Source organism: Pseudopipra pipra, chromosome 6, assembly GCF_036250125.1.
Source record: "Pseudopipra pipra isolate bDixPip1 chromosome 6, bDixPip1.hap1, whole genome shotgun sequence".
In the NCBI taxonomy this organism is placed as follows: Eukaryota; Metazoa; Chordata; class Aves; order Passeriformes; family Pipridae; genus Pseudopipra; species Pseudopipra pipra.
In genome coordinates, this window is record NC_087554.1 from 5,890,825 (window position 1) to 5,917,269 (window position 26,445).

A 26,445-nucleotide genomic window follows, 5' to 3' on the forward strand; every position below is an offset into this window, starting at 1 on the left:
GGGAGGGTGAAGACACTAATGCAGATTTATCCATGTTGGTTGTTTGTGGTCTCCATGTGTCAGTTCTGGTTATGTTGAGATGCACAGGCAGAGTTGTGCTTCAGCATGCACATTTCCAGCTCTTCTGCTCATCTTTGCAACTTCTGTTTTTCTCTGTCCTGGAGTTACAAACCCTAACCCATCTGCCAAAGAGAAGGTGCACAAATTCCCTTTTTGATATGATGATAAAGTCCACTTGTAGTTGTAGAAAATCTGTTTGTCAGTCATTGGTGTATAGATTTTTTTAAAATACTTTTTAACAACTGGGATAGTTGCAATTTCAGACCTGAATTTATTACTTCAGTGTGTGCTCCTGTATTCAAAAAAGAAAGAAAAAAGTAAATTGTAGAGAGACTGAATTTCACTTATCATCTGACAGCATTTGTCTGTTAGACCAGCTCATATAAATTGAGCTGCTCATCTCACAGTATTTATTTTTTAGCAGCAACATCTTATGTGACAAAGTCTTCATTTTTCCTTTTTCCTGACTAAGAAATATCAAAATGATATATTCTATGGGAAAGTGTCTTCATTTGCAAACCCAAGGAACCTGTGTGGTAAATAATAGCAGAGTCATGTACGTGTGTACATGTGTATGTCTCCAGTATTTATACTCATACATGATCATGTACACATCCATACTGCAGGATATGGAAATTTTCCAGTTGGCACCATGCATTTTCAAAGGACTACATACTAATGCTAATATTTCTAAATTCATGTTGGGTTCACTGAATGTTTTGTAGTTAAACTATGTTTTTCTGTAAAAATACACTTGTAGATTAATTACTGTGATTGCAATCCTATTGCATTATCTTTGATATCCCATAATTATTTCGACACTTTATTGAATGGGAAATCATTTAGAAAAAATGCTGGTTTGGCTAAGAATGTTTTGGTGGTTGTTTCTTTTTATTGGGAAAGTCTGTTTTGCCGTGCTTAGTAATGAAGTCCAGTGGTTCTGAAGAACATTGAATGGACAGAAGTTTTTTATGTTTAATCCAATAGTTAACCTTAACCTTTTCTCAAGGAGTATTCTTAACTAGCAGTTATCAATCTCTATTCAAAGCTTAAGTAATTTACGTTATACTTAGCCCAAGGTCAGATGTGTTAAAATTGATTAGTGATTAATATAAGTTCTGTTAATATTCAGATAAAAATTGAAGGTTGGCCTGCTTTCTTGCAAATCTGTGCCCAAAGACTGAGTATTTGAAGATAAATAATCCACCTGAAAATAGTATTGGATTTTCCCACAGCTCCACTTCTTATTTAGATGTTAATGGCGTTTGGTGTTGGGTTTTTTTTAAATCTTGTCTTCTGCAGTGCTTTTAAATGTTTAGCTAAGCTGTAAAACTATCTTCCTGCTTCTACCCATCAGAGAGCAGCTAAGCAAGACAGACAAACTTGGAAGCTTCTGGTCCTTTGCTACTGAATGTCCCTTCAATGAGTGAGCATCATGCTGGGATCTCTTAATAGGATTTTTGTGTGCACACCTCAGTTTGACCTTCTAAATTCTGTCCTATGGGATGTGCTGTAATGAGACAGATCCAGATAAAAGCAAAACCTCAATTTCAAATAAAGCTCTACAGAGGATTCAGAAAGCTGGTTTGGGAGATACAGTTGCTAACTTAAAAAGGTAAGCTGCTAGTGAGGTTTTAAGACTTTTCTTTCAAGGATGTTCCTCTGCTCTCTGTTTAATAGTGCCTGAAGTTCCCTGTAGTAATGGCTCTTAGCATTTTCTGTGCCTGGTTTAAATTATTTGAAGGCAAAAATTGCAGCAGTGTGTCTTCGCCGAGGTTAGTGGAATGACACAGCCTGGCTATGAGTGGCTGTCTGGAAAAAGAAGGAGGGGGAGTTGGAAGATCAAGAGTTGCAAGTAAAGGCTTACTTCACTTCACGTACATCACTAAAGTGATGATGATCTTACTTTTAGAGAACAGGTTTAGAGGTATGATTTGCTACTGCTTTTACAGCGTTGATTGACTGCATAATAACGGAATTTAAGGGTTTTCAAAGGCAACCAAAAATAAAGTCATGGGCATATCTCTGAATATACAAACTTACAAAGAAATTACAAAGAGATTTTATGTTATTCTGTTTATCCAGGCATTGGCAAATTATAATGCTGGTGAAGTAGTGACATCTAATTAAAAGACAAATACCACATTACAGGGAAAACAGAGAGAAAAGCTGGCTTTTAGTGACATGAGCACTGCAGACAAATTTGCAGAAGGGCTTATGTGATTAAATAGGTGTAAAAAACATCCAGTTGGAATTACTTTTATATAGTTGGACTGGAACTTGAAGATGGTTCAGTTTTCCAGGTTTAGTAAAAGTTTAAACACCTACTGTTTGATATACTTTTTTTACCTTCTATAAAATTCATAGGTAGATAATTAACTTCATAGGGAAAAGCAGTCTTTTTAATGGTACTGTTGAGCAGCAAAGACAGAGGGGTCAAGGAGAAGCCTTACTGCTGGTGAGCTACTATTCTCATAGAAATTAAGTTTTGTTAATAGAATATTTAAAAAACTTGTGCTTTTCCAGCACATGGATCTGTAAGTAACAGCCTGTTCCCTGATGTGTACCAACTGGCTCTGAATCTTTATCTGCTTTGCTAATTCTCATATATCAAACTAGAAACAAACTTCATTTCTATGCCTTTCAGAATGGCAAAGTGTGTTACTCAGTTCTTGGAATTACTAATGCCTTCAGGTTCCAGCACTCTGAACTCCTTGGTGATCAATGAAAAAGATTCATCCCATGGAAAAACTGTACCATGAAACAATCAACTTACAGATTTATAACATTTCTCTTGCTGTTCCTGTAACAATTAGCCAAAGTAAAAATAAAGGACTCTTAATGACAGTGATAACAAATTAAAGAGGAATAAAGCTTACTCAACATGTTAATTCTATTTTCCACTTGGGTACTACTCAAAACATCAGTGCAAACAGTGAGAGCAGATATGTCCCATGGAAAGCAAACTAACTGAAGTTAGGCTTTCGCAAGTGAGAGCTACAACCCAAATAAAATTATTCTCCTTGGATTCAATTGGCAGATGCTACAACAATCCTGCTTTAGATGGTGGTCTGAGAGGCTTTTCAAATTATTTTGTTTTCTTCCATGGAGAAAAGAGCCAGGTGAAGCTGGGGATGTCCGTTTTCTCAGGTTTGTTTTTTTCCTGACCACTCTACCATCTTGATACGTGTTATGGCCTAAAAAAAAAAAAAAAAGGAATAGATTTTTCCAAAGAGAGTTTCATTAACTGAGAGAGATCACATCTGTTCACCTGAGTAATGTGCAGTGAGGAGCAAGGCCGTGAGTGATTCAAGTACCCACATTTGGGAAGTTACCATTGCTAAATCCCATCTCATGGACTTAATGCCATGCTACCAGAATATAGTCTGTGCCATATATGCTCCCCTTGGTATCACTACATCTGGCTTCATTTTTTTCCCACTTGAGCAGGTGATAGTCATAGTATGTATTTAATGACATAGATTTAAAAAAAAAAAAAAAAATCTTAAAATTGACACAGTTCATCCAGTATTGCCCATTAATACACATTTCCTTAGCTCTTTATTACCATCACTCTCTAGTACTGCTATTTGCAGTAGTTTTCATTATAAAGTTAATCTTGCTAAGAATTACCAGCTTTTACTTATATTTCCCTGAGTGTTGCAGATTGCCTAGATGAAAAAAAGAGTTCTAGGATGGCAGGAGAGGAAAGTGAGCTGGTGGGAGCCACTCCAGAAGACTACAAGTCCTGGGTGGCACATACCTCAAAGAGCTCCCTTGAAGGAGTGTTGATCCACTTTGGGTAATGATGGTTTAGGTAATTAAGCCTGAAATACAAGTAAGATTCAGTAAGTAGAATTGAATTTTGATTTAACCTTCTGATGGGTTATTCAAAGAGAAGAGCACTGAAAAAAGGGAATTTCTTAATAATATTGACTCCTGTCACAACGCTGGACATTCTTGAAGCAAAGTCTACTCAACTGGAAAATTGGATGTGAGGAGCAGGAGGACTTCTTTGTGACTCAGATGCTAAACTGTGCTGTACTGCTTGCTTGGGAATTAGTACAAAGCCTTACACTGAGAAGAAAAAGGAGTGGAAAGATAGGTTTCTTGCCTCCTATTAATACCTGCATTGATGTTAATTTTGGGAGCATTGTGTAGACCCCAAAATGGATTTAGCTTAGAGAATAACAGATATTATTGAGTTATGTCCGTAGAGGTAGAAATAATGCTCTTGCAATTGGTCTGCATGTGATTTTGACCACCTTTAGGGTATCAGATGACAGACTCCAGACTGTGCAGCCTTGCTGAGGATGGGTATCCCCAGTCTTTTTTATTTGTCACCTGGACCAAACCAATGTCTTTTGTAAATGACAGCAAATTGCAGTGGGAAACACACTGCCATGGAAGGAAAACAGAAGGAGAGGGGTTTTGTTGAAATGGACACATTGCCAAAGAAGCTTAGTATTGTAAAAACCATATGCTGTTGAGGTAAAAATGGCAAACTCCTTCTTTAACTATCAAACCATTAAGCTCTGATCAAAATTTTCTGAAGTGACTAGTGATTTTATTTTTTTTTATTTATTTATTGCTCTGATGAAACTGGGATTTATCTTTTTACAAAAGTTTACCTTCCTGAAAAACCTGAGTAAAAGCCCCTTTGTAATGCCTTAAGTGAAAGGTAGTTTGTTTTCTCTAAAACAGACTTCCTGAGTATTATTTCTGCAGAATAAGTTGATCTATGTTTAAATATTTAAAAGATGTTGTGCTTTTACTCATCTTCCTATATTAAAAAACCACAAAAACACAAGCAGATGATACATGCTGTAAAGGAGGGAGTAAATACTCAAATTTCATGGCTTTCAAGTTGCCTTTTAATCCATTACTTTGGTCAATTCTGAAGTTAAAACCTATATGTAACATCTGGGTAAGGAATACACCATAGAGTTAGGGTTGTGGTTGAACCTATTCCTTAATGGAATTTTATGTTTTTCACACAAAACTATTTTTCTGAATCAGATGTTTCATACCTGACTTATTCATCCATGTGACAGTTAATTACTTTTGAAGTAATTGAGACAGTATTATAGAAGGAAGTGGGTGAGGGAGCTGTCAGCAGGAAAACCTTCACAAAATGAACATTGTAAGATCATCTGGAACAGGTTGCTCAGAAAAGTTGAGGATTCCCCATCCCTGGAAGGGTTCAAGGCCAGGTTGTATGGGGCTTTGAGCAACCTGGTCTAGTGGAAGGTGTCCCTGTCCATGGCAGGGGGTTGGTTCTAGATTATCTTTAGGGTCCCTTCCAACCCAAACTGTTCTATGACTCTGTGATCTCACAGTTTGCTTTTGTAGTTGCCATGTGAAAACATTGCTTGAGTCAGTGGAATAAGCAAGGAATGGCTGATCTGTTCCAACAGTATCGCCATTTCTCTGCTCATGTGGATTTATTCCCAGCAAGAAATTGTCATGGTAGTCCACAGAGTTGGGGAAGGACATTCAAAAAACTTACCGGAGAGTTTATTAGGTTTTTGATGAAACACTTCTCTTTGATATGCCTGCCAGGACATGGCTGCTTTTCCTGAGTTCTGCCATTGCTCCTCTGGGGCCACTCTGTGCTTGAATGTTTTCAATAACCTCCTGTATTTACCCATCATGTTACAGCACTGCGAGCGAAGTGGAAACCCTGCCTGTTAGTCACTGTGCCCAGCTAATACATTATCAGTGGAGTAAACCTTGTTTTCAATAGGTCATTGCTAGTCAATCTGTTTTTCAGCATATTCTGTTGTTGCTAGCTGTGTATTTAAAACACTGAAGTGTACTGATCCTTTGGAAGAGAACAAATACATATTTTCAAATCTCCTTCGCCATCTGCATTCCCTGTTTGATGTGTGCAGCTTTCGTTATCTGGGGAGGAGGGGAATTGCTCCAGCACCAAACTTTGACTTGTTTGATGTGTACTATGCATTAAGCAGTACTTCACCGGTCTCTTTGAGAAGGTGGTGTGGTGGAGAACGAGAGAGGCTGGGGAACTGGGTAGATCTATCATGTGCTTTTTTTGCACAAAATGTTTTAAGTACAGAGTCTCTTCCCAGAGTGCCTCACCTCTACCTGCTCTTCCCTGTCTTCCATAAAGAATAAAAACTTAGATGGAGTGAGCCAAGTGTCATTTACCTTTTCTCCAAAGATGAAGCTGAATTGAGGAGAGGGATGCATAAGCCTAACTGGTAACAAGAGCATAGATGGTAGGAAAAGTTAATAAAAGGCACTTGGTATGGTAATTATCTCAAAGCACTGTGTGGTTTAAGAAAACATCACCAGATCCTATTGCCTTTTCCTGTACTTCACAGAAGCCTCAGCAGGTCATATTTCTTTTCCTGCAGTCTGTTGCAGCTCACACTGTGAAGCTATTTTTCATGCTCAGTAGTATGGAAACAAGGGAGAGTATGAGGTATCACCTGGAGGATTTTTACAAGGGGTTACATGTGGATCTGATGACGGGCCAGGGGGAGATCATGCAGATGACTTTTGATCTTTCTGTAGTACATTCTGTGGACTGCAGTTTGCACTAGCTTGCTTCCCTCTGATTGTGTGGGATTTGAAAGGGATAAATAAATGGACTGTAGGTGTTAATAGCGCTGGCTCCACATACAAGCTTTCTAGGCTCAGAATGTTCAGTGGTAATCACATCAAAAGTAAATACTGAGCATGCATGTATCCCTCTTTCACTTGCCTGCGACTATCCAAGGGGAAGCCATAAGTTCAAGTCCTCTTGCCTGTTGTATCTAAATCTGAGTTTTGGAGCAGGTTTTGGTGACCTTGCTAGCCTAGAGAAAATAACCAAGAATTTCTGGATCAGCCCTGTTTGAACCCCACCAACTCTGTTGGCTGATATCATGAGCTGCTGGTAGTTTTCAGATCATTCATTGCAGAATACACAGTTCTGTCTTGCAGACCTTATTGCTACTTCTTCTTGAACTGTACATTCATTTCCAGTCTGGTTTTTGTTTATTGGGTTTTGGATTTTTTTTCCCTGTGTCTGACACATGCTCCCAAACTGTATTTGTCTCAATCCAAATTGTGTTGAAGTGTGTGTCTGTATGCTCTTCCACTTTCTTGAGGGCTCTTTGCTTTTCCCCAGGATCAGTGCTGTGTGATACCTGGAATTTGTTTCTCTGTCTGCTACAGTCCAAGCTGACTTGGTTTCTTTATGCCTGAAGAGTAATCACCAATAATTGTCAACACCAGCAGAAAGTTGGAGAAAGAAACATCTGGCCAAGTTCTGTGAAATTCCGTAGGCTAAAGGCCCTAGACATCAAAATCAATTTAATTTGTCTGTCTAAATGTTATTGCTCCAAGTTGAGTAATGATGTGTTGCTTGAAGATGAGTAAATTGGGTAGAAAGAGGCAGGAGCCATCCTCTAGATCTAAGGTATCTCTGTGTTGACAGTTTTGTAACAATTCCTGTGAGGTAATGACTGCCACTCTGAAAAAGTTCCTCTGATATGGGAGAGATGAGGGTGCTGACACTGGAGTTACTGGTTGGTCCTGGTGGCTACATTGCAGACCTCCAGGCAGGCAGAACTTGTGTCTGGGGTTTGGCCCTCTAGCTCATCATACCTTGCAAGACCCTGGTTTGAATGCAAGTCAACCCCCTGACTGGGTCCGACACCCATGATGAGGTGGCAGAATATTTCCACTGTCAAAACGTGTCTTCCAAGCACATCATCTCACTAAATATGATATGAAAGGGCACCCAAAATACTTCTTAGATTTCTCCCCCTAACAGGAAGACAAAAAATGCTAGACACACATCAGCTGCTTGCTCTCTCATTGCACAGTGTCTGGAGAAAAAATAAAATAGGTAAGTGTCAGAGAATGAATCCATAAGAATGGATACAAATCCATAAAACTTCAAGGGCCTGTTTTGAATGGAGAAATCTTGCTTTCTGGCTGTCTTTTGGTTTTTGCACAGATGTCTCTTGAGTCAATGAGTCACATGTTTTCACCTTTTTTAAAAGGAGAGTTGTGTGTGAGCAATGGCAGGACAACATGGCAAAGTCAGCAGAGATTCCCTCATAACTGATGTGTTTATTGAGGAAAAGAAAGGCAGTTAGCTGGGAATGCCTGAGCCCAAAGGTATTTGTAAGAGATGCTTTACCACTTTCTTTTGGTTTAATTACTTAAACATGTGAAACCTTATCCTGGCTGCCAGTATAACCATATACTCATGAAATTGCATAAAATGAAGATGTCTAATATTTTTTAAAGTTAGTTATATAGATGTTTTTATCCCAGACTACTGATATTTAATGAGAGGTCACATAAGAGGATATGAAATTGGATGAAGTCCTTGGAGTCAGACCTGATCTCAGATGAATATATTGCTGAGCAGGAGGAGAAAGAATGGAGGTTGCTGCCCATGCTCACTCAAACTCTCAGTTGAAGTGATGTGCCTGAGGTCACCTGGGGGATTTGAGGCAGAGCTAAACTCCAGTCTCACATCATCCTTGATAGGTTCCTCCCTTCCCCAGTTCATACATTCCTGCCTGTTTGTCTGCTTCTTTAGCTGCAGAAGAGAAATGATGGTATTTAGCTGTATTTTGCTGAGCTTTTTGCAATGCAATGAGAAAACTACCTCTGAGTGTCCCAGATAAATGGGCTTTATTAGGAGACTGTAAAGAAAGATTAAATGAACAAGGTACTCAGGAGAAACTAAGGTACCTCTGATGATCTCTTTTTTTTTTTTTTTTTATTACCTCTCACCATCTCACTGACAAGCATAGGAGTGAGCTGAGAACCTTGTTAAGAAAATGGTCTTGACACTGAAGTCAGTTTTCCATTATCTTAGATAGTGGATCACCTTGAATTTTTCATATGACCAAGGCATTAAGTATATTTGGAGTGGAACTACAGTTGAAGCTACCCAGAATGTCAGAAGATGAAGCACAGGAATTAACAAAGTGATCATTTAAACAATGAATCTGGTACCTTGGGAGAACAGTGTTGTTCTAATTACTTGGAAATTTATGCTCAAGGAAATCCTTAAACCTAAGTCCAGTTTATAAACTGGGAGAGGCTTCCTTGCTTTTTTCATTTTTAAGCAGTTCAATGTCTTTGATTTAAACCAAATACCCTAAGTGGAAGGCAGAGATCATTCTGATGATATGTAAGTTTTTTATTGCAAAAAACGTTGAAGTTCTCTCTTCAGAATTAAAGTTGAAGGTAAGCTACAAGTCGAGTCTGGTTCAGCATGACCAGATAAGCACTGAGGGATTATAGGGCAGAGTTCTGTGCTTAGTGAAGTGCAGACACTATGGGATTATGTAGTTCTGACTAACAGCTGAGGAGACTTTGAATAAGAGCCACATGTGTACAAGCTGTAAGCCAGATTCTCTGCTGTGATGGCAGCCCCTTCGAGCCATCTGATGGTGTAATGGAGCTGAAAAGTGGCTCTGTAATAAATCCCCATCTCCTGCTCTTCACCTCTGGGGTGGTTGCCAGCTGCACAGTGTTGACATACATGGCACTCTCATACCTAAGGCTCAGACCCCAGAATAGGGACTCTCTCTGGAGAAGTATTTCCACCAGTATATTCCCACAGAGCTATTCCAAGCATACTGAGACCGATTTGATTCAGAAAGGGGAGTAATTACTGATGTTCTCCAAATAGATGGCCCAGTGAGAGAAGCTGTAGCTGAAAATTTGCTCTTAGCATTTATTCTTCAGCCAAAATAAGGTTAGATTTAACTTATTACCTTAAAAGTTCACTGCTTATGAATGTCCTACAAACTACTTACATCTCAATGCTGGGTCGACTTAGCAGTCCTGAACAGATGGGTTTCTTCAGCTGGCACTTAGCAAGATGAAAGGTGGGGCTTTTTCATGCTGGCAGACGGATCATAGTTTTGTTATGTCTGTGTGACAATCACCATACCCAGTTCACCCTGTATTGGGGGATTTCCCCTTTCACAGTGAAAGAGGAAAAAAAGTGTTATGTGGAGCACTTTTGTTTAAACAAACCTAGAACTTCCTATGAGAGACCACAGAAGCAGTTCAAGGGGTTTTTTTTTCCCAATCAGAATCCAAATGACTTGCCTTGTGAAATACTGAAGTAGTTACATTACTAAGTTTATTATGTGTTTTCTTAAAATAGGACCAGGTAGTCAGTGTTGCTGACTCCTGGGAAAGCTCCTCATAGAGGTGCATGCCATGAATTTTTGTTTTGACTCAACAGTCAAAAGTGAAAAAGGCAGTGAGTGAAAGGTGTTAAAATGGACTGGCTGTCTGCTAGAATCTGGTCGGTGTGATAGTTGTGGTGTCCTCACAGAGAACCTAGTTAGAAAATCAACTTTCTCTCATTTTGTGATATTTGTGATGTTTTCTTTCCTGATTTCTGATCAGGATTTCGAACCTTAATGTGTATTCACATAGTAACACGTGACTGAAATACCACAGTTTGCAGAATTGCTCTTTTCAGACAGTGTTGTTTAGGGTGTTAATCTCTATTAATATTGAAATTTAGCTGAGTTGATGCCTCACGGCTCAACGATGAGTCAGTGTGCCAAGCAAACCCGCCTCTGCAGGTGGTTTAGGCACTTTTCTGCAGGTGAACCTTCCCTGTGAATGTGCTGTGATTCAGTGTCCCCCCATACGCAGTTCCTTGTCCCTAATTTCTCTGCCACGTTCTATCTGGCCTCGGGGCTGCTGCCACACTCTTCTCAGCCATGATCTGCTTCTGTTCCAGCCTCTCTGTCCCACAACTTCCACAGCCACTGTCCATCACCCCTCTTAGATTTGTGCCAAGACTGAGATAAAGTGACCTGGTTGATGACACCCAGAAGCACTTGGATTGCTCTGCCAAGCCTTTATAGATGTGTTCCTGCAGCTCTTCCTGCACAGCCAGCGTAGATTCAATGAGGCTTATTTGTTCTCTGTCCTAACAGACTTCTTGTGTATTTGTACAATTAGAAGAAACTACTGCTCTTAATCCAGTTTTGAGCACCACTAGGTCTTGTTTATCTTGTTTGCAATGTAAGGACAGGTACAATCTTACCTGATGAGGGGGTAGTGTGACTGGGCTTGGCTAAGCCTGGAGCTTACTGTGGCACCAGAAAAAGAATATCCTTGACTTGATTGCTCACGGGTAAATCATGGAAATCTATTTAGAGCTCTAAAGAGCATCTGCTTTTTTTTTTCCCATTAAATATATGATTTCTTTTTAAATGTCCTGTTCTATTGCAAAGTGGAAGTTCAAACCTGTGGTATTATGCCATATATTGAGACTATGCCCTGTGTTTAAGGCAAATGAAGAAACATGCATATCTGGGTGAAATAGCTGTTAGCAGAATAAATGCCTGGACAGTGGTGCAGAAATTTCCTCCAGATACCTCTGTTTTCCCCCCACCTGATCCCCCTTTCTTTTAAGTCTCTTATTTACAGTAGTCTCCACTGAAGGAGTTAAACCTCTCAGGGAAGAGACTCCTTTTATAATAAGGATACCAGACCCTGACAATTATCTGAAAATCCAAAGGCCTTCAGTGAGTTATGTGAGTTCAGGCAATTGGAAGGAAGCTAATCAGAAAGTGTACAGTGGAGCTAATAAATAACAGGATGAGCCTGAGGCATTTCACAGGAGAAGAATAACAGGTAATTATCACCTGAAAGATTTTTACAGTCTCTTCATTATTTGAATATAATTAACTGAGAGAGGCAAAATGCTGCAGCCTGGTAAGGTGAATCTCTGCCTTAAGAAAGGGTCCATGCTCCCTGCACGGGAAAACTGTTCAGTTGAGTTAAGGCTATACAATTTTTTGTATATAGATAGAATTAAAAGGGAAATACAAGAAATTGAAGGTGAAATACCCCTTGGCAGGATCTGTCTTATTGATATCTGCTTTTGCTGGTGCATATATCTATCTCAGCTGAACGAGTACAGTACTGCTCTTGGCTTTGCATTATAGATTGCTATAGTTAAATCATAATGGTTTTAAACCATTGTTGGTTATAAGAAAAGCTATAATCTTTTTTACACATATATTACCTTTCCCTTGTTACCCAAAACCGTGATTTCTCTGCAAGATTCCAAAGCCCTGGGTGAGGGCAGGTTTTTTCACCGAAGAGCAGCTGTGCATCCTCAGAGAACCGACGGGGATCTGCCCATCTCTTGGGCTCCTGAACTGCGGGAAGAGCCCTTCGCACTTGCCGATGACTTCCCTGAATTCAGTGTCCTCTGCCCACGTCAGGGATGCGATCAGATGAAAAACACATTTGACTGCAAGTCAAATCCACAAAGTACTTGGTCCAGATTGAATCACTGCATTTCACAGCTAACGTTTAACATCTCTAATCTAATTACCTTTCTGTTCAATCAGGTTGTTCAATCGCAGTCTTAAGTGGTTATTTAAAGGCATTCCCCGGGGTCTTCACACCCTTCCTTGTCCTCGCTGTTGGATTTGCCCTTTAGGTTTAAGGGAGAAAAGAGTGTAAATGGCCGTCTGCTAAGCAGAACTCCCACCGGAGGGGTTTTCTTTGGGTTTTCATGGAAGCTCCCTGACCAAGAAAAAGAAAAAAAAAAAAAAAAAAAAAAGAAAAAGTGAGCCCAAGGAGGAAACCTCCCTCGAGGTGCACGAATTAATGTGCTGTGGGAATTGCTTGATACAAGCTGCTTTCCTCGTCCCTACACTTTAGATGGTGGCACTTGCGGAGGTCGCAAAGGCTGCGCCTGGGAGTCGTGGGAGAAGCCACGGGGGAAGAGGGTGCGGGCTCTTGCTGCGGCTGCCTCCATCCCTTTTAGGCAAACTTTCCACTGGAAAGGAAGGATTTAAGATCAATGACTGCAATGCTTAACTCATAAAGTAGCCAAGACGAGGGATTTTAGCGCAGGGACGGGAACTCTGTGGGTGCCTGTGGGCGTGCTTGAGGTGTTTGTGGAGAGGTGTCATCGCTTGCTCCTGTCGTGACTTGGCAATTTTCCACTGAGGAAATGCACGAATGCGGCATAAAGACAGGAGAGTGCGTGTGATGAGGGGGACGGGGCGGCGCGGGGGACCTTCCAAGCCAGCGGGGGCGGGGGCCCCGGCACAACCCGACAACCACTCCCGGGGGTTCAGCTCTCCCGCCCTCGTTTGTGTATTTGCTTATCTGCAAAGAAGGGGCAGGGGAAGACGAAGGATGGCCAGCGAGGAGAGAAAAATAAATCAATTGCTATTTTTCATCTTTGACAAAGTAATTAAGACTTGCTCCTCCGCTCCACGAACCACGGAGGACGCCGGTTTGCGGGCAGCCCTGGCCCCGCGGGGGAGGCACCGCACGCAGGGGTCCCCAGGGGCCTCTTTCGGGGAAGGGAGGGACTGTCTTTCCTTTATTTGGAAAGACCACGAGCCCTCTGCCCTGGAGCAGCCGCTTTCTCCCCCAGCTTCCTTTGGGAAGCAGACAGGATTCCTTCAGGCAGACGATTTTTACGCCGAGGGTGGGTGACTTCCCCACGACCCCCGAGGGAGGGATGTGTGTTTGGTGGGAGCTGCAGGCAGGTGCTTTGCCTTAATCTCTTAGGGACGTGTTGTGGGCTGGGAGGGGTGGTTCGTCTGCGGGACAGGCGTTTGGGAGGGATGGTGAGAAGGAGCTCGGAAAAATCATTTTAATGAACCTTCTGGTTGTTAACTGGGAAGTTAAAACCCTCCACTGAAGGGATTTGCTTTGGTTTTGAAAGGAATCGGAAATCCAAACTCGGGGTTTGGACCAAGAGCAGGTGTGTCCATCCCAAACCGCGTGGGAGAGGGCAGCGGCAGTAGGGAGTCAGGCTATACGGCCCCGAGGGCCAGACACGGAGGGATAGGACAAGGGAAAATGTTTGGAAGCAGAGCCGTGTTTCTCCGTGGGTTTCCCTCTTGATCAAGAACGGATCCTTGGCTCTGGTCCTCAGCGAGAGCCTCCGGCCATCCACTTCCAATAGCCTTCCAAGGGGCACAGAAGGGTGCTCTTGCCTTTTCTGAAAAGAAAGAAGATCGATTCCCCTTTTCCAGGCGTGAAACTTCGATGTCACATTTCAGTGCTGATGGAGAAAGCAAAAATACCGCTTGGAAACGAATGTGAAGGACGAATTTTGCCGATTTTTTGAGAAAACAAAATGAGTCAACTCTGTGAGTCCAGTAGAGGTTTGGGGGCCTTAACGACCAAAATACTTCTTGGACTGCTGCCTTGTCGCTTTTGATTCGGTCTATGCCTTTAGAGGCATTAATGTAAGCTGAAGGGCAGCACAATGGAGCTAACGACCAGAGGTTGGAAGATGCTTCGAGAAGGAAATACTGCAAAATACCACGGATTTCTTCCCCTCCCTACTATAGATAGCTTCTGTGTGCGCCCCTCGACTTCTGAATAGACCCGTGGAGAGTACACAGAGTCATAGAATGGCTTGTCTTGGAGGGGATTTTAAAGCTCATCTAGTTCCTCCTCATCTCTGCCATGGTCAGGGACACTTTCCACTAGACCAGGTTGCTGTTCTACGCGGTAGAAAAGAGGCAGAAAAGTGTCTTTGAAGACAGGAACATGCAACAGTCCACACACACGGGGTGTGGGTGTTTATGTAAAAACACCTACATGTGCATATTGCAATTAACTACCTGTGATGTAGGTAAGCTCCTATGCCTGAATGTGTTCGAAGCAAGATCACAATAAGCAAACGACAGCTGTGTTTAAAAGGTGCTCTGGAGCTCTGCTATAAAGCAAAAGCATTTTTCAGCCGGGAGACAGAGTGATCTTCCAAAACCGATTTTGAACGTTCTGCTTTGCCAGCTCCTCGGCTTTCGTGGGCCTTTCAATAACTCTCCAAGTGAGTCTCAGCTGACACCCGCAGTGACGAGGTGGAACGTGAAGGAGTTGGAGCGGGCGCTGCGGGAGCTGCCTGCGGTGGAACAAAGCTCCCCGGTCCCTGACGGGGGTGGCAGCTCCCGGTGGAGCCAAGGGCTCTGCGGAATGGTCTGGCCTGCTGCGAATTTTTTATTTATTTTGTCCGCTGAAACAAACGTTGGTAATCCGTAAAATCAAGGACGTAGAAGAAACGCGTGTGATGCTGGCGAGTTTAGCCCCCTCCACCCCTCCCTTCCCCCGCATGGGCGCGCACACTTCACACTGCTTACGCCAAAATGTAAGGTACTCTCCGGAGGAGCTGACGCCAGCAGGATCTATGCGGAGGAACGGCACCTCTGACGCTGGAACAACTGGGAAGGTTGCTTAGGGAGCACCCCAGTTTGCCAAAGCGCTTTTTTTTTTTTTGTCAGTGTGAACAAAATTATCCTGAGAGCAACCAATCTTTGAGAAAGCCCCTCAAATAGCAACACGTTTACGAGAGGTGATTATGTATGAATTACTTCGTTACAAAAACCATTCTGAGTTAACACCTTTAATTTTAATGACGAGTAATTCCCCTCTTCCCCCCAGTCCCCAGTAATCAGACATAAATGTCTTGACGGGTGAGGGAAGAGCACCAACAACTTCACGGCTGTTGCCGTCATCTTTAATCCCACTTAACTGCTCTTAAGACAGTTTTGATGAAAGAAAAAATTGCTTTATTGCCTGTATCTTTTAAATTTAATTGAGGTTTCTCCCCGTGAGGCACAGTAAAAATAGAGTATATAATGTTATTTTGTTCAAGGAGACCAAGTGAGATGCAATTTAAATGTATTTGTTTAGTTTATACACTTTGAACTTCTCACTCCGTGTGTAGCTATGTGGTTAGATATAAAATTCGCATTTTTTTAATTTTTATTTTCATATCCATACATATGGATATATAAAATTATATAAAATTATATCTGATCCGACCACGAACTGCAGAAATGCAGGAAAAAGGAGCTGAATAGTGGTACAATAAGAGGGAGGAGGGAGAGGAGTACAAATGGAAGGTTTCTCCCCATTTCTCTTTTGCTTTGGGTGCAGTAGTACGTGTTTCTCACATGTTCCCCCTAACTGCCAGCAAGAAAGTTCTCCCATGCTCTTACTGGATTTGGTTTAGTAATCAGCCCCCACATGAGTCACAGGGAACACGCAATGCCACTGCCGCGTGAGTGACAGCAGCCGGCGCTCTGGCTTCTCGTTGTCCCTTTAAAATCTGAAACCAAGGGTAATGATTTATCAAACTCTTATTATCAAGAAAATGTCACACGAAGGGCACCTTGCTATGCACTGACGCAAACCCAGTCTTTCCCAAGGAAGTATAGAAAGCTTTGCTCTGGACTGGGCAAAATCCAGTCTGCCAATTGCCCGTACCGCTGTTTTTACCTCTATCGACTCGATCTGTGGCTATTTAATACATGGTAAGTGCTTGATTTTTGATCTTCGATATCGAGAAGGGTTGGAGGAGGGAAGAGTTGGCGAAGGGGGAGCTGTCCGCGGTGCTGCCGGCGGAGCCAGAGCGGGAAGGCTCCCGCGGACCGGGGTAGGGATGCTGCCGGGGAAGGAAGGGGGCGAGGGAGGGAGAAAACGGTGGTACCCCAAAATGCACTCAGTTAGTGACTGAGTCCTTGCAGATCTTATCCCTGATGCCGGGAGATGGGATTACGATGGAGAGAAAACTTGTGAGGAAAATGCCGACGGGCAATTTTGTGAAACATTCTGAAAAAAGAAAGTGTATTTGTAAATATTAACCCTTATATAACCCTAATATTAAACTGATGGAAAATGTAGGGGGTTTCTGCCGATTGTTTAATGTACATATAAAAAAAAGATGCATTTTAAATTATAATTTTAAACCGAAGGGAAAGGCACGGGTGAGTGGGAAAGTGTCATCAATAATCTGTTTAATTAATAGGGAATGCTTAAAAAAAAATCTTTGGAGACATGCGAGTCGGAAATATAAGAAAAAGAATAGGGGAAACCAGGTGTTATTGGCGGTAATTCCACTGTGGTAGTGTGGTTATGGTTTTTTTTGTTTGTTTTTTTGTTTTTTGTTTTTTTTTTTTCGTTTCACCGTCTTGCTGACAGGCTTTGAAGCATGGCAGCCAGCTCAGAAATGTTCACCAGCACTATTTCACTTGTTTTTTAACATCCCTTGCTGCCTACAGGGCAGCTTGTCTCTTGCTCATATATATTAAAAAAAAAAAGTCGATGTGCATTGTTGAATGACAGAAAGGAAATGGGGCGTAAAATTAAAGAATCTTTCTACACTGGTGATAGGGAAGGGAGCATCCTACAGTCGTGATGTGAAATCTAACGAGATCTGGCGGCGCAGTGCTGTAGAAACACTTATTTAAACTTGAATTACGGGTTTGCAGATGCTGGTTTTTATTTGATGATTTTTTTTTCCGTGTGCCGTACTGTTTTTCCCCCAGAACATTAACATTGAGTGGGAGGGCAAGCAGGCGAGCCGGGGCTCCTCGAAATTCTGCAACACTCCTCCATCCACATTTTCTAGCGCATGCGTTTTGTGCACGGGGACAGAAATTCGTAGAATCTCTGCAGCACCAACATTTTTTCCCCCCCTTCTTCTTCTTTTGGTAAAATATGTGACGTTCTCATTTTAGGATTACGCCAGTCAAAGGGATATGAGCAAGCAGGTTGTGAACAATCCTGAACCCGTGGCTCGTGGACTCAATGAAGGTGCGGGAGTTGTAAGAATCAGCCCCGAAAATGAGCCGCAGAATGCCCCGCCGCAAACCCCCGCCGCGACGGCCAGGCTTCCCCGATCGCTCTCTAACGACAACAAAACACTTCCCTCCGAAGAAGCTAAACCAAACGATTTTGAGAGGACCAAAGTCGGGATCTGCAAGCTCAGCAGCACCCCAGTGCAAGCCAACTCCACGCTCCGGAGGGAATCTGTGGAAGCCTTTCCCTGCAAGCACAGCCCTGGGGTAGGGACCGCCGGGCAAGCTGCTATCCCTCACTGCAAAATTCCCGCTTTGCAGAGCACAGACGGGGACGCTAATCTAAGCCTTGGTAAGAGCACGCTGGAGCAAAACAGCACCAAGGGCGCCTGGGTGACCTTGAGCCAGAGCACCGTGGTACTGGGCACAGATGGCAACACTTCCGTCCTTCCTGGCAGAGTGGAGGGGGTGAGTTTTCTCCTTACAGGTTTTCTTTCTCCCGCTTCAGCTCGTGGGAGGTCTTTGCCACTCAGCACCGATCTGGGGCTGAAGTTCTAAAAGCAGGTCCGGGTCAGCCGGGGATGGGGCTGTGCGGCGGTGGGGAGAGAGGATCTTAGGTCCAGAGCTGTAATGCTGGCGAGTGCTAATAATGTAATACCGGTACAAAGGACCATCCTGTGTAATTCCAGTCCGTTCCCTAGGCCGTGCCTGTCGGTGTACCCCGGGTTCGACCCGTGCCCCCCCCTAACACGCCCCTGCGGGAGGTCTGGTCCTGTCCCCAGCATCAGACGGGAAGGGCGCCTTGCCCTTCCTCTCCTCAGGCTCGGCCGCCTGCCCTAACCCCCGGTGGCTGCGTGCCTTGGCCCTGTAACCAAAACCAGGGCCAAATAAATCAGCCCAACCCTGTAAGAGGTCGAACCATCCCATGGGTTCCGCCGGTGGGATGAGGGGCCGGGAAGGTGCCGCGCCCACCTCCTCTCCCTGTCCTTCCGCGTATCTGCGTTTACCCTGGAACGGGGGCGTGGGGGGCTGTTCGTTCAGCAAAAGCAGTTCTTTAGTTCATCTGCGTGTGCTGGGCCTCTGCGGGCTGTGCTGAGAGCTGGCTGTCGGTCCTTACCCTTCCGAGGGCACTGAGGGCTTCAACCCCCAGAGGAGGAGATGAGACCTCCCAGGCGATCCTCACTCCCCCTTCCCCCGAGCCCTCAGTGGAGGGCTATAGTTTAAACCCACCTTTCGTGTGGGTTTTTTCTGGACAGAAGAGAGGCCAGGCAGCAGTGGCGTGGGCTGCAGGGGGGGCCTCCCGGGAAGGTCCCTCCGGCCCGGCCGCTGCTCGCAGGTGCAGCCGCAGCACCGCGGGACTTGTCTGCAAAAGTAGCTGCTTTCCCATCTCTCTCTCTCTCTCCTTTTTTTTTTTTTTTCGTTTTTGTTCTCCCCCTCCATTTTTCCTCCCTTTTCTCCCCTTTTAGGAAGACGATGTAGGGGATGAAAATAAAGCCCGAGGGAACTGGTCTAGCAAGCTGGATTTCATCCTCTCCATGGTGGGTTATGCAGTGGGGCTGGGCAATGTCTGGAGGTTCCCGTACCTGGCCTTTAAGAATGGGGGAGGTATGATGGCTTTTTCCTGTCTCTCTACCTGCAGTACCGTACGGGTCTGAGCCAGTCTCTGCCTTTTTGGCGGGGAGAAAAAGGAGGGAAGAGGGGGCTGGCGGCTCCCTATTGCCGGGCAGCCAGCCCCGGGCTTAGCCGAGGTGCAAGGGCACCTTCAGACCATCAGCGACGTGGTGAAGCATCTGCCAGGTGGTTTTGTTTGTTTGTTTGTTTTTTGTTTTGGGTTTTTTTTGTGATGGTCACCTCTGGAAGTAGGAAAGCTCCGACGAGATTTCATTAAAAGGCAGTGCTTTCCTTAAAAACACCTGCAATTGGTGCTGGCCGGAGAGGGAGGAAAACGAAGAGGCGGGTTGATCACAGAGGGAGGGCTCCAGGACTCCCTTCACCTCATTTATGCACAATCGGGTCTGAATCCGCAATCGGTGGGATGGGGGAAGAGGAGGGAGTAAAGGTCTGTACACAGAACTTTACAATCAGGATAGTCACAAGAGGAAGTTTGATCCCAAATCGAGACATTTTGTTATTTCTTGAAGTTTGGGGGAATTATTTTAAATCTCTCAATGATCCGGTTGAAAAATAATCGTTTGACGTAGAGCGAATGCTGCTCAGCAGAATAGAGGAGAAGTTAGGAGAGGGTTTGTGCCGTTAATAGTTTTCAAGGAGAAGAAAAAGTTTATTTGCAGGGGTTCTCCTGCCAGAGGCTCTTATTTAAACGGAGAACCGGTGAGCGTTACTGGATTCAAGCCCCTGCAACTGTAAAACCCTTCCCTCTACGAAACGTCTATCAGCAGGGGGTATTGGTGCTGTGATCATCGAAAACGATTCTGTAGAGCCTGTTTTCTGTGAGGGAAGAAGCGATTTTAAACTAATTATTTTTTAATTGTCAGCATTTTTTTTTTACACATAAGAACTAAGTGGGAGGCGTTAAAGTACTCCTTTAACAATAATATTGTCTCGAGCAAATGCTGGAAATGCAGAAAGCTGTCGCCCACCTTCCCCCACCCCATTCCCGCCCCGTCGAGGCCGGCAGCAGCGGGAAGCGATAACAAATAGAAAAAATTTAATAGCTGCATGTCTTGACTGAATTGTCCCCAATATCACGGGGTGATTCAGGTTACTCTCTCTTCTCTCCCCTCCTGCCCCCCAAGGTGCGTTTCTCATCCCCTATTTGATGATGTTGGCTCTAGCTGGGATCCCCATTTTCTTCCTGGAAGTCTCCCTGGGGCAGTTTGCTAGTCAGGGCCCCGTGTCGGTCTGGAAAGCCATCCCGGCCTTGCAAGGTGAGCGGAGCAGGAGCCGGCCCGGTTTTGGGGAGCATGACCTGCACTCCCTCTCTCGCATGGCTTCAGCCGCATGTCCTTGCGCGGTCCTTGCGGGGTAAGCTCCTCAAAGCAGGGGGACCCCCCGTACCTGTGCCAGTTGCGGGGGAAGCCCCTCAAAGCGGGGAGACCCCCGTACCTGTGCCAGAGGAAGCCGATGCTTTGCAGCCGCCGGGCCCCGCCGCTCCCCCGGCTGCGGCAGCTGCCCCCCTTCCCCGGGATTAATAGCGATGTTCTCCTGTCTCCCCTCTCTGTTCCCAGGCTGCGGCATCGCCATGCTGATCATCTCGGTTCTAATAGCCATATATTACAATATTATCCTGTGCTATACACTTTTCTACCTTTTTGCGTCCTTTGTACCTGTGCTGCCCTGGGCCTCCTGTAACAACCCGTGGAACACGCCAGACTGTAAAGATAAAAACAAACTTTTGCTAGGTGAGTTGGGACTTTTTTTTTTCTTTTTCTTTGTTGTTTTTTTTTTTTTTTTTTTTTTTTTTCCAAAATTATGGCCGTGGTGGTTTTCCAGAGTTTTCTTCAGCTCAGCTGCGCCCCTAGGAGATGCCAGAGGATATTGCGGATGACCGTGGCCGGGCGAGGTTCCCAGCACGGAGGAACGGTCCGTTTTAAAACCACTTTGAAATGATTTGTATCACATGGGCGCTTCCCTCTCCTTTTATTTGAATTTTTCCTCATTAAGGATGAATGAGATTTGTCAATTAAAATGATAATAAAAGCCCAACTTCACACACCCCCTCCCCCCCAATCCCCGGGGAAAAACTCTGTATAGGGGAGAAAGCACAGAACAAAATATCATAGCTGGCAGCCTCGGGTGTCCTCTAGACAAATTATTTGCCTTTAGAGAAGCTTCTCTTAATAACGAAAAAAACAAACAAACAAAAAAACGAAAACCGTTTTTGCAAACGGCCAAAAACTCACTGTGACATGAAAAGGGGAAAAGTAATCCTAGTAATAACCTTCCAGAAAAGGTATAGGCACTTGAACAAAAGTTCAATGTGTGATTTACTGCTTTCTTGTAATTTTACAAGAAAAAAACCAACCAAACAAACAGAAAACCCCAACTTTACACCTTTTTTTTGGTTGTTTGTGTTTTGTTTTGTTTTGTTTGTTTTTTTTTATTTTCTTTTTTTCTTCCTAGATTCCTGCATTATTGGTGACCATCCAAAAATACAAATCAAGAACTCTACTTTCTGCATGAGTGCCTATCCAAACTTAACCATGGTTAACTTCACCAGGGAAGGAAACAAAACATTTGTCAGTGGAAGTGAAGAATATTTCAAGTAAGATCTTTCTTTGTTTAGTGACCGTTATGTTAATCTCTCTTTAAAATCCGCTGAAACAGGCAACAAATCACTGCTTGGAAAACTAGAAATATAATAGCTATGGACAGCAAATAATGTTAATTTTTTATGCTTGGGAATGATGAAAGGCAGTTCAAATGCTGGATTACTTGTGTTCTGTTCCTATGGTGCTCAGCACAGCTGGGGTGTTGGCCCATGCCCGGCAGTTTTATCTACTACTGCAATGCAGATAAATAAAATAATACATGGTGAGAATCGTTGGAACCTTCTAGAGAAACTGCTGAGGATGCTGAAGCAAAACAAAATACTCCAGGAATTTGCACTCAATTACTGCCTCCGGTTGCTTTATAATGCTGTTATTATTTTTTTCTGTTCTTTTTTTCCCTCAATTTTTATTTTTTTTTTTTAAATTCTTTTATTCTTAGGTACTTTGTATTGAAGATTTCAGCAGGAATTGAATATCCTGGTGAGATCAGATGGCCCTTGGCACTATCTCTTTTCCTAGCTTGGGTGATTGTATATGCCTCCCTTGCTAAAGGAATCAAGTCATCAGGAAAAGTAAGAATAGTATTTGAGATTGTACACTTCAAGAAAGCAGGGTGATGTTTTAAGGAAATCACACTCATTTAAGGCACTGAATTTCAGAAAATATTTTCAGTAAATGACTAAGTATTAATTGAAATGCCTTTTTCCTGTCTATGTTTTCAGTCAAAACATAAACACTTTTTGTTCAGCATTTGTTCCTTAATCTTCAGTCAGTTTAAAAGGAGCTCTTGAGCTGCACTCAGCAGTGGGATGGCAAAAAGGATACCTTCCAGCCTTCCCTATTCTGTGTGGTGTTTATCAAAATTCTGCAATCATCTCACATTCCACTGGAATCCAGGAAATTTTGATGTAAATGTAGATGCTAAGTAACATATTTTAAAATCAGAACTGAACTTCAAAAAAGTTGGAGCAAAATAACTAGATACTTAATGGGATAAAGATAGTGGAAATGCAGACATGAACCTTCTAGAGCTGACCCCAGAGTTTCTGATTACAAGCCATCCCTTTGCTTCTGGAAGCTGACATCATCTCTTGCGAGGTAATTTGGTAATTAAAAATCCAGAGACTCAGAGTGCCATGGGAAAATTGAGATATTTTTTCCCCCACCTTACTGTGGAAAAATGTTTTGTGAAAGATAAGGGTCTGGATAATAACTTTGGTTTGGGTATGGCAACAGATATTTCTTCAAGTGTGTCTTAATGGCCAAGAAAAATATTGACTCTTCGATGTCAGAGAGGAAAAAAATTGAGTTCTTGGTGTCAGAGATAGAAATCTTGTATTTATACAGAGATTAGACTGCACAAAAATTCATCAGGGCAACCTGTTGAAACACCTCTTGAAACAGCAAAAAGAAGGTTAGGAAAGCAGTTTCAAAAGTTGCTTCAGCTCAGACCAGAGGTTGAGGGAGGTGATTCTCCCTCTCAGTTCTGGTGAGAATACATCTGGAGTGGTGTGTCCAGGTCTGGGGCCCACAACATAAAAAGGACATGGACCTCTTGGAGTGAGTCCAGAGGAAACCACAAAGATGCTCAGGGGGCTGGAGCATCTCTCCATGAAGATGGGCTGAGAGAGCTGGAGTTGTTCAGCCTGGAGAAGGCTCTGAAAGAGACCTTAGGGCACCTTCCTAAAGGGGCTCCAAGAGAGTTGGAGAGGGACTTTGGAGAAGGACATGGAGTGACAGAACAAAGATAAGGGCTTCAAACTGAAAGAGAGGGGGGTTAGATTAGATATTAGGAAGACATTCTTCCCTGTGAGGGTGGTGAGGCCCTGGAACAGGTTGCCCAGTGAAGCTGTGGCTGCTCCATCCCTGGAAGTGTTCAAGGCCAGGCTGGATGGGTCTCTGAGCAACCTGGACCAGTGGAAGGTGTCCCTGCCTATGGGAGGAAGTTGGAATGAAATGGGCTTTAGGGTCCCTTCATACCCAAACCATTCTATGATATGATTCCACAATATGTTATGATTCTGGCTTGTTTAAACTCAGAGGTTAATGTGAAAAATATTTGAAATGCTTTTGTGTCAAGTGTAGAGCTTAACTGGCCATAATCTAGTCATCTTGTCTGACCACAGAGAGCTCTGTACTAGATAATTATTAAGACATTAGACACACAACCACTGTTGTGTATTTAGATATCATGGTGATTAGTTCTATCTGGATCATTTCACTGACTTTCTTTTTTTTGCATTTGAACCATAAATATCACCGCGGTAATATGCAATTATTAAGAAGTACAAACAGTAATAAAACTTAATTAGGCTTTTTTTTTTTTGTTAAATACAGAAAAATATATGGAAATATACAGGGAAAAAACCCACAGAAATTTAAGTGTTATTGAATGGCACTGCTCATTTAATTTCCATTGAGCTGTGATAGTTTGCTCTGGGCAAGGATCAGAAGTGATATTTTCTTTTAGCTGTAAATTCCTATTGTTCCTCTCCATACAGAGAGAGGAACCCTCTTCCTCTCTCTGTCTAGAATCCCAACTATTATCTTTGTTGCTGTTGGTGTTATTCCTGTTTCCAGCAGCAAGAAGAGCCATAAAATTTCAGATTTCCTGGGAAATAACACTGTTGTTTTCCTAGTTTATTTCCTAGTTTACTGTTGTCTCTGAGCCTGAGTAATTGCTTTCTTCAGGCAATTCTGTAGCACCTGTATTTTCCCCTCCTCTCTTCTTATCCAAATAAGCCCTTTTACCAACCTTTCCTTTGGTCTGTCCAGGTGGTGTATTTTACAGCTACATTCCCCTATGTAGTTCTCATCATCCTTCTTATAAGAGGAGTAACTCTCCCTGGAGCTGGAGATGGAATCTGGTACTTCATCACACCAAAGTGGGAGAAGCTAATTGATGCTATGGTGGGTTTACTATTGCGCTTCTAACTACTGGGGTGAATAAGTCATGAAGATCTCTTGGTGTCTGCTGAAAGCATTTTATGTGTACAGGGGTGGTATTGTCATCTGTGGAAACTCGTTCTTCATCTTATGTGGATAAAGTATTATTTAGGGTCACTGGCAGATAAAACATCAGTATCTGGTGCAGATTTTTCCTCTTGATTTGTATTTTTTTTTGAATGTATTTGAACTGATGTGTATAAAACAATGTAGTTTGGATATTTGTGTCTTCCATATACAGCAAAGTTAATATGGTCCTTTTATATGGGCTCAATCAGAATAGTACTCTTCATCAAATGGGCATGATGTATTTCATGGCAGGGTTTTACTTTTAAATATTCTATTGACATCCATTTAGTTTAAAGTTCATTTAAAGTACTTAAATGTCAATCCCCTCACAGTAACATGTAATAGTATTATTGAACTTTCTAACACTCTAACATTCTTTCCTGAAGCTGATGCTATTTCCTCTCCTGTTTGTCTTACGTAGGTTTGGAAGGATGCTGCCACTCAGATTTTCTTCTCCTTATCTGCAGCATGGGGAGGTCTAATTACTCTCTCTTCTTACAACAAATTCCATAATAATTGCTACAGGTATGTAAGAGTGAAAAAATCGGTTTTATTAAACATATTGTCTTCCAACTTGCAGAAATCTGATTTGTAAGATCCTCCTCTCGTGTCTTTTTTTCTCTCGTGTCTTTTTTTCTCTCATGCCTTTTGTGTCTTTTTTCCCCCTCTTTTCCTCTCCTCTTTCTTTCTCTTTCTCTTTCTCTTTCTCTTTCTCTTTCTCTTTCCTCTTTCTCTTTCTTTCTCTTTCTCTTTCTCTTTCTCTTTCTCTTCTCCTTCTCCTTCTCCTTCTCCTTCTCCTTCTCCTTCTCCTTCTCCTTCCCTTTCCCTTTCCCTTTCCCTTTCCCTTTCCCTTTCCCTTTCCCTTTCCCTTTCCCTTTCCTTTCCTTTCCCTTTCCCTTTCCCTTTCCCTTTCCCTTTCCCTTTCCCTTTCCCTTTCCCTTTCCCTTTCCCTTTCCCTTTCCCTTTCCCTCTCCCTCTCCCTCTCCCTCTCCCTCTCCCTCTCCCTCTCCCTCTCCCTCTCTCCCTTTCTCTTTCTCTTCTTTCCCTTTGCCCTTCCCTTTCTCTTTCCCCTACCCTTTTTCCCTTCCCCTTTTCCCTGCTCCTTTTGGCCTGCCCCTTTTCCCTTTCCCCCTTCCCCTTTTCCTTTCTCCTCTCCGTGTGTGGTGTTCTTTTACATTTAATCCTTTTGGCTTTGGGTATTGATCTCCTCTCCCAGGCCCTAATCTACTAGTCTCAAGAGGAGCCTTAGGCTTATTAGAGCTCCTCTTGGCTCTTCATTTTCAGAATCAGCAGGATGAGGTTGAAAGACAGTCTGGGAAGCTGTCAACAGCTGTGAGCAGTGGCACGAAACAGAGTCAGTTGGCAGCCTCTGCTGAAGAACAGCCCATGTGTAGAATGGGCTGAGCTTTGCTATTGTCAGACATGCAGGAGTTTAACTTGCACCTTCCAAAGATGTGATTCTTCTATCTCCTAAATGTGTTTGGTTTTTTTTTTCCAATTGCTCTTAGTGTGGTTTTACATGCACAAAGTTATTTCGTGTTGTGAAATTTAAAATTGCTTTT

The 26,445-nt window shown here is 43.1% G+C and overlaps 1 protein-coding gene across 1 annotated transcript in view; it reads left to right on the forward strand.

Annotated features, from left to right (window-relative positions):
• The first annotated feature begins 16,097 nt into the window (after nt 1–16,097).
• Nucleotides 16,098–26,445, forward strand: part of SLC6A5 (solute carrier family 6 member 5) — a 32,790-nt gene continuing 22,442 nt past the window's right edge. The window contains exons 1-9 of the mRNA XM_064657175.1: nt 16,098–16,370; nt 17,577–18,104; nt 19,103–19,241; nt 20,393–20,524; nt 20,825–20,998; nt 21,720–21,861; nt 22,308–22,440; nt 24,644–24,778; nt 25,305–25,408. Of these exons, the coding sequence (XP_064513245.1) occupies nt 16,368–16,370; nt 17,577–18,104; nt 19,103–19,241; nt 20,393–20,524; nt 20,825–20,998; nt 21,720–21,861; nt 22,308–22,440; nt 24,644–24,778; nt 25,305–25,408 (1,490 nt within the window). The 5' untranslated portion in view covers nt 16,098–16,367. The remainder of the gene's footprint in view (nt 16,371–17,576; nt 18,105–19,102; nt 19,242–20,392; nt 20,525–20,824; nt 20,999–21,719; nt 21,862–22,307; nt 22,441–24,643; nt 24,779–25,304; nt 25,409–26,445) is intronic.